The 8673-nt window shown below is 36.0% G+C and overlaps 1 protein-coding gene across 1 annotated transcript; it reads left to right on the top strand.

The window, feature by feature from the left end:
- Positions 1-1267: 1267 nt before the first annotated feature.
- LOC128555756 (uncharacterized) lies at positions 1268-6534 on the top strand. Its single transcript, XM_053539126.1, has 3 exons — positions 1268-1427; positions 2936-3089; positions 4184-6534. The coding sequence occupies exons 1-3, from the start codon at positions 1354-1356 to the stop codon at positions 5861-5863; spliced, it is 1908 nt and encodes a 635-aa protein (XP_053395101.1). The 5' UTR covers positions 1268-1353; the 3' UTR covers positions 5864-6534.
- Positions 6535-8673: the final 2139 nt, after the last annotated feature.

The following is an 8673-nucleotide window of genomic DNA, read 5'->3' as shown; positions in this document are numbered from 1 at the left end:
GTATCTACACGTATAGCACGGGTGTATGTCCCGGTCATAGAGGCTGGACTGAGGTCAAAAACCTTCAGGATATAGTTAGTGAAATATTCTAAGTTCAGACCAGCCGCGTTCGATTCTGTGTATAGATATCTTTTAACCTTAGTTGATATTATGTAAGGTGAACAGTTAAAATTAAGTCCGCACTGGATTTAGTGAAAGTTGTATGGAATATAACTGAATAGAAATGATAGGAAGAAATGAGTGGCGACGGTATGATACAGCGCATCGTATCATACAGAAGCGCGTCGTGCCCATGGTACTTCGAAGGCCCTATCAGGATTCCATAGAGAGGTTTGTTTTCGCCGAAGACGACACCGATAAACGCGGGTGTAATATGACAATTTGATATCACTGAATAATTACCCGCACACACACCGCATGTTAGTTAAAACGTTGAACATATATATTCTAGCATAAAACTGCTTAATTTTTGGGGGTGTTTCAACAGGAGAGAAATGGGTGTTAACAGAGAGATTCTAGTGAGCACATGCTGTTAAAACACCTTTTTGATGCTTGTTCCTTGACAAAGCCTAAACGTATCATAGACCCGAAACGGATAATTCAAATGAAAATGACGTCAACGTTAAAAAACATTTATCGCGCATTTCATGAAAATTCAGAATTCCTCAGGATACGTTGGTATCCTCGCATTACTGGGCTCGGGCACCAACCAATCCCTCGGGATTCTGCAGATGTTATAACACGAAAAACATGCGCTTGTCTTAAAGGCACGACGTCAGAATTAAACAACTGTGACTTCTGTAAATTTCTAACGTTGAAAAATGATCCTCGACGGGTCATTTTCAATATGGTCAACCAGACGAGCTGACCAATATGTTTGATAACATTGGTCAGTGTGTACCAAGGTAATGACGATTGTGGAAACGACGATAACCACACACAGATGATTATGTAGATAGTTTGCATGAGGTTTTTAAATGATGTGGATCATCATCGATTTAAGATTTTCCACTAACTCAAAATGGTATGTACATCTCTATCTTCCGCATTTCTCTTCCGGGAGCTTTATGGGAATATGGAGCCTCGTTCCCATGTGAGCACGTTATATGGTTTTGAAAAGTTTATTTACTTGCCTCAATGTAATTTGCCTTTAACTTATTCTTATAGCCTATTAAAACAGCATAATCGTTGACCCTGGTATGATAAATCTAATTAACGACGGAAATGGTTGTTGACAGTTTAACAAGTATATTTCTACTTTAAACTCGAGTACAATGCGAAAAACAAATCAAGTGCCTTGTGTTTGATTTTTTTGAAAACGTAAATGCAGGCCAAGAGGACCAAATATATTATATGCTTTTTTGCGTTAAGAATCATTGTAGATTTAAGTCGTGCCGTCATAGATTTCAGGATTCTATTCTTGAAAGGTACGTTTTATTTTTTTGCGAAGTAGTTTTTTTTAATTCTACGTAGATCGCTTAATATATAATAAAATAAAACAAAAATAATACAATATTTACCTAAATGTAAAACTAATCATTCTTTTCTCCAAAGAAACCTATATTCCGATTATCGTATATTATTTCTCACCTCTGGACAGAGACCAAGTGTCTCTAAAAATCAAACAAGTTTGATTGTATGTGATTATTTATAAAAGCAACTACAACTGTAATTGGTATTTCGTCACTAAATTGGTTGGACTCAAAAGTTTGACTAAAAATCATTTCTCTTGAAGTTTGATCATATTACGAACATTAGAACATGAGTCTTTGTTTCTAAACTACCAATCTAAAAAAAAGTATTTGAATCGGGAATCGAACCCGGGTTGCCTCGGCAATAAAAACTCTCCTTCCATCTTCTCCAGTACACCACGGAAACATTCGTAGTTAACGATCGTTTATATATATAAACTTTATAAATTTCGACAGTTTACATTTGGTACCCTGTGTCAAACGCTTTTCAATTTTGAATGGAAAAAAACAGTAAAAACAACTAAATTTTCAAGTGTTTCCATAACATACCATCTGTCTGTAACTAAGTTTCAAAGCCTTCTAAAGTAATATTGCAAAATAAATCTGATACCCCCGCCAAAGGCGGAGGAATATAGTTTTGACGTTGTCCGTCCGTCCGAGCTTACATTTGCATACTTAGGTGGCTCTAGGAACAATGAGTAACTGTACTTTTTCTTTGATGTCATTCATTCCGTAAGCTTTTATGTGGCTCTATTTCTTTTACGTGGCTTAGGAACAATAGAGAGAACAAAAAAGAGTAGCCACATAAATACCCACATGTAGGAACATCAGTCCTTCCGTCCGGAGCCATATTTAGGAAGTGGTGTGGAGTATTTAAATACAACTTCATTTACATGTTCACCATAACAGGGAAATGCGACCCATCAAGTGCCAGTCAGATTGCTCAAGAAACCCCAGAGTTATGACCCTTAGTAGTTTCTAGTGTTAACTAAATAGGATACTATAAATATGGCAATTTCTACTTCATAACTTGTGACATATTTGACCTAGAACCATGAAACTTAAACTGAATTTAGATCACCGTAATGTAGTAGTGCACACACATTTTTGTTTTCATTTTTGAAACCTTAAACCTTCTATGAATACTTATCAACATGCAAAGTTGTACCCTCCCCACCTCGCTCCTTCACTCCACCCAGTCACCCCACCACCTCGATCATGCACCCACCCCCTCCCTCCCCCAATATTTTTTTTCATTTTATACTTTCCATCAATATTTATTATCAACATGTGAAATTTTCTACCCTCATCCGGTCACCGCCCCCACCCCCACCCCACCCTTCCCTTTCCTCTCCTCCCATTCATTTTTTTTTTCGTTCCTTTTTCCTTTGCCGGATATATTTCTTTGCCATTCCTCACCACAAACCGATTCATCGAATTTGCTTGTTTTTCTTTTTTCCTAGTTGTACTTTCTGGAGTTTGCAAACAACAAAGGCGATCATGACGATGGTATATCTGTTCATTCTACAATTATGCGCAATACCGGTATCTGTATTCTGTGGAAGGCTGGAGCAGCTAGAAGAAAGAGTACAGGCTGTTCAAACACTGGCATTTCAGGTAGGATTTTACGTCATTTTAGATACGCTGTTTTGTATATTAAGTAAATCAATACAAAGTGTACCATTTTACTGCACATTCCTGAGGACCGGGTGGCGCTAAAAGGAACTATTTTAAAAATGTCCCTTAACTATTTTAACCGAGTCCCTTTTGTTTTCTTCAATTTTTGTTTCATGTAAACATGTAGCAACATGTAAATTTAAAATAAGCACAAAGTTCCTAATTTTCGGTATATGGCTAAAGGAACTTCCGAAAGAGAATTTAATCATAACAAGATCAATATCAACGCCAACACAAAAGTTGCATTTACGTACACGTGTGCGCACATACGACACTTGAACTGTTTTAGATCATCTAAAAGGTGGGGGGGGGCCATAGAGACAAAAGCCAGTCTATTCTAGAGATTTTCTAAGAGGACTGATGTTAAAATTGTAAGACATAGTATATAGAATGGCTCAGTTCACTACATGAAATAATAAAAATGTGAAAAAAAAATATCATAGTTTAGGAGCTAGTCTACTTAATAACCATCTTAAAACTTCAATATTTTTTTCAACTGGGTATCATACAGAAAAATAAGTCCATACACCGTGACTGTACAATCATACATACATTGAAAAGGCTTGATGAAATGATTAAAAAGTAGACTTTTCCTAAATATATGATACATTCATGCATCCTTAAAGGTGTTTCAGGTAGCAGGAAAATGCATCTATTCATGTGCCATATTAAAAAATTTCGCAATCGGGAGGGGATACCCCTCCAGAACCCACCCCACGTTGGGCCCCCCAGCAAACAAATCCTGCACACGGGCCTGAGATGTGTACGTTTTTGTAAAATCTTCGCCTTGTCTGAATGTGTATCTATCAGTGGAAATCGATATTTCATTCTTATAATACACGATCACATTGGATGAACAAAAATTTATAAAAATAATTCAAGACACAGAACCTATTCAGCAAAACATGGCCGAGTTCTTAAATATTAAGCGGATCTATAACAATAAAAGGTTGAATTTAAATTTTCTCGCTAGCTTTTTATTCCTTTTAGCATAAAATATAATTATAACTACAGCTTTAACATGAATTTTGCAGGACATACAGAGGCTGAAGGAAAGTGTAGACAGAAATGCTTTAAAGATCGACACTTTAACTGACTTGATTAACAGAACCCTGTTATACGTTACAAGCACTGTCGAGTCAACAACAGAATTCAGACATGGGCATGATGAAAAACCGATTGGGAGATATGAAAACGACGAATACGAAATGCTACCCATAAATGCAGATGTAAAAAGACTAAAACGAGCTTTTCAGGAGCATAAAATGTACTCCGTGACATTACAAGAAAACATGATGACACAATTAGAAAAAGCGGTTCATGAGAAAGACGCACTTATCAAAAATATGTCTGGTTCGCTTATTGATTTAAAATCTGAAATAAAAAGTGATTTAGATGAAATGCGATCAGACATCGCACTGATTATCTCCGATGTTCATTTGAATACAAGTCAGATGCTGACAAGCTTATCACGTGTTCAGTCTGATAGCATACTCATGCAGACAGACGAAATATTGAACGAAGCAAACAGAAGTCGATATATGATATCAGAAAGCATATCTGCTGTTAATTCAAACACACTTCAAATGCTTAAACAATGCTCAAATATATCTGACCAATTGGTCGCAAATCGATTTGAAACAGAAAAAGCGGTTCATGAGAAAGACGCACTTATCAAAAATATATCTGGTTCGTTTATTGATTTAAAATCTGAAATAAAAAGTGATTTAGATGAAATGCGATCAGACATTGCACTGCTGATTTCCGATGTTCATTTGAATACAAGTCAGATGATGATAAGCTTATCACGTGTTCAGTCTGATCGCATACTACTGCAGACAGGAGAAATTTTGAACGAAGCAAACAGAAGTCGATATATGATATCAGATAGCATATCTGCTGTTAATTCAAACAGACTTCAAATGCTTAAACAATGCTCAAATATATCTGACCAATTGGTCGCAAATCGATTTGAAACAGAAAAAGCGGTTCATGAGAAAGACGCACTTATCAAAAATATATCTGGTTCGTTTATTGATTTAAAATCTGAAATAAAAGGTGAGTTAGATGAAATGCGATCAGACATTGCACTGCTGATTTCCGATGTTCATGTGAAGCTGACAAGCTTATCACGTGTTCAGTCTGATCGCATACTACTGCAGACAGGAGAAATTTTGAACGAAGCAAACAGAAGTCGATATCTGCTATCAGACAGCATATCTGCTGTTAATGTAAACACACTTCAAATGCTTAAAAATTACTCTGCCCAGTTTGTCGCAAATCGATTTGAAATAGAAAATAGTCTATCAGAGCAAATGTCAACGATGAAAGATCAGATAAGTCAAAGTGAAAATTTAATTATAGCAGTCATTTTCACTTATTTACGCGCCAATTCAAATATACGTTTGGGCGATGCACGTGTCGTAGGGAACGGACTGGCCGGACGTGTTGAAGTACGATATAATGACCAGTGGGGTACAGTTTGTGATGACTTTTTCACTAACATTTCCGCAACAGTAGCATGTCAGATGGCAGGATTCAAAAGAGGAGTCGTTACAAACGGATTTGGTGGAGGTTTTGGTAAAATATGGCTTGATAATGTGGTGTGTACAGGTTCTGAAATAAATGTGTTTGATTGTCCAAGAAGTCATGACAGAGATATAGGTGAACATGACTGCGGCCATAGCGAAGACGTTGGAGTAACATGCTTTTGACAGGCTTCTAATTGCTGTATGAGTTCAGCTCAAACAGAATTATATACCAGAAATAATTGTGATGTGTATATATGCATCAGCAATCGAAATTATGTTTGTAAATCCTCTGCTCCTATGGTAATCACCTTCCACGATTATTATATCACGTTTGTACCTTTTTTTATTCTTAGACTTCTAGTATGACAGCTTTTTATGGTGTTTTACCTTCACATTTTGACTAAACTATGAGGCATAATGTTAAAGGGAAAAAACTATGATCCAGTTGACAAGTTCTGTCATTAACTAAACGTTGTACTAAATACAACTAAATCATTGCAGACGACACATGGAGCTGTTTCCTTTGTATCAGTTATGTTACAACAACAACAACATTGATGTGGCAATGCTTCGAGCCTAAACAGTGTTGGCATGTAGTGAAACCATTTAAACAACACAAACCAGATATCATAGAATATGTTTAGACGTCTGAAATGTATACATTTTAATAGTTATATTACGCTGCCGTCTAAACGTAAATATTTTATGTTTTAATTGTTCATATATTATCATAATGAAATATATTGTCTCTCATACTAGTAGTTTTTATGAATATTATGTGGATATAATTGTAAAGGATGTAAATATACTGTTTTACGAAACGTGAGATTTAAATAAAATATTGTACATGACAATGTTATCTATATTTCATTGAGTAGACAATAAACAAGAGCTGTCACAGGAGACAGCGCCCGACTATTTCGATGCTGGATAGTGAAACTGGACACATCAGAGGAAACTGGAGCTGTCACTGCCAGGAGTGTTTATTATTTTAATGGTGGATGAAGATGTTGCACAAAAGTCTGAGTCTGTGTCAAAAATTTTAAGTAATAAGCATAATTCATTGAATACTGGTGCAAGAGTTATGCATTTTGTGACATATGATGTGGGTGATGATGTGGAACAATTAATTTAAGTTTGAATCAAATGCATTTCAAAATAACTGAGATAGAGTGAAGATGCATCAAAATTAACCTTTACTTCTAAGTAAAAGGGGCCATTACTTATAAAAAATTGGTGTCAGACTTATGCTCCTTGTGTCATATGATGTGGGTGATGAGGATTCAGTAATAACAGTGATAGAGTGAAAGTGCATCAAAACTTTAACCTGAATTTCAAAGTAAAAAAGGGGCAATAATTCATGAAAAAATGGTGCGAGAGTTATGCACCTTGTGTCATAATGGTGTGGGTGATGATGTTGAACAACTATTTTAAGTTTGAATCAAATCCATCCAGAAATAAAAGTGATAGAGTGAAAGTGCATCAAAACTTTAACCTGAAATTCTAAGTAAAAAGGGGAAATAATTCATGGAAAATTGATACAAGAGTTATGTACCTTGTGTCATTTTGTGTGGGTGATGATGTTGAACAACTATTTTAAGTTTGAATAAAATCCATTCAGTAATAACAGAAATAGAGAGAAAGTGCATCAAAACTTTAACCTGAAATTTTAAGTAAAAAAGGGTAAATAATTCATGAAAGATTTGTGCCAGAGTTGTGCATCTTGTGTCATATGATGTGGGGGATGATGTTGAATAACTATTTTAAGTTTGAATCAAATCCATTCAGTAATAACAGGGATAGAGTGAAAGTGCATCAAAACTTTAACTTTAAAATCTAAGTGAAAAGGAGGGATAAATCATGAAATATTGGTGCCAGAGTTATGGCCCTTATGTCAGATGATATGGGTGATGATGAGGAATAACCATTTCAAGTTTGAATCAAGTAATTACAGAGATAAATTGTAAAAAGAGAAAGTGTAAAAAAAACTTTAACCAAGGTGGGGACGCGAAAGACGCCGACGCCGGGCTGAGTAGGATAGCTCTCCTTATACTTCGTATAGTCGAGCTAAAATGAATATCATATGGCAACTATCCGGTTTGCATTTGCGGAAAAACACCCCACCCCAGATGCTCATGCTGGCATTATATTCGGTATGGGCAGACACCTAGATAGAACCGTTAACTGAACAGCTTCTTCACATGACGAAATAAATACACAGAGGGCAAAAGGTGTTTGGTCAGCGACCTTAACCACTCGGCCATATTGTAGTTGTAACGACATTAGCCTAAGACGTTTTCTGTAACTCTGGTCAGAGAAATGGTGATAATGTAGGAACTTTTTTTTTCAGGCGCCCTCGAAAGGGGTTACCCCATTTATTTTCCCCGTCGATGGCGTGATAATGTAGGAACTTAATCAGCTGTGAAATACGTTTTAGTGCAATTAAACGCAGTTTGAAACGTCCGCTTCCGAGTCCGGTAGAATAATATGTGAATTGATCAGGATCAACAGTTTAGAAACAGAACGCCTATTAACAAAGTGGCCCTTGATTTGTGTTGTTGTTTTTTTTAAGATTTAAAGGCTTTTTTTTCAGATAATAAATCGGTTTTTGCTGTGTATTTGTTTTTAAATTTAATACCAGGATAGAAAACTATGTCCTACTGACTTACTATGACACTACCTAGGACAGTAGGTATGCATTTTATTCAGTTTGTATGTACTTTCATTACCATATTGTTCTATGCCATATCACATTTTTCTTCGAAATACCCGTATAAATTGATATTATATTTGGGCAAGAAACTGGACTGAAGTATTTCACAATGTGGCCTAGCTGTGAAGATACTACAGAGATTCATTAATACCGCTAAATGATTAAACGAATTTTCAAAGAATCTACACACGATCTCGAGATTTAGGGTCAATGGCACACGGTCCAGTGAGCACTGACTTGTCAAAGGTAATTCTATGTACACTGTTATTCTTCATATACT

This window comes from Mercenaria mercenaria, chromosome 3 (genome assembly GCF_021730395.1).
Source record: "Mercenaria mercenaria strain notata chromosome 3, MADL_Memer_1, whole genome shotgun sequence".
NCBI lineage: Eukaryota > Metazoa > Mollusca > Bivalvia > Venerida > Veneridae > Mercenaria > Mercenaria mercenaria.
The sequence above is the reverse complement of the archived record's forward strand: the minus strand, read 5'-3'. Positions and strand labels throughout refer to the sequence as shown.

What these genes read in the sequence shown, in the direction of transcription:
- LOC128555756 (XM_053539126.1), top strand. Translation starts at nt 1,354, where the DNA reads ATGCTTTTTTGCGTTAAGAATCATTGTAGATTTAAGTCGTGCCGTCAT. An exon ending in CAGGATTCTATTCTTGAAAG is followed by an intron (nt 1,428 to 2,935) that starts GTACGTTTTATT and finishes CTTTTTTCCTAG; the next exon opens with TTGTACTTTCTGGAGTTTGC. An exon ending in TTCAAACACTGGCATTTCAG is followed by an intron (nt 3,090 to 4,183) that starts GTAGGATTTTAC and finishes TGAATTTTGCAG; the next exon opens with GACATACAGAGGCTGAAGGA.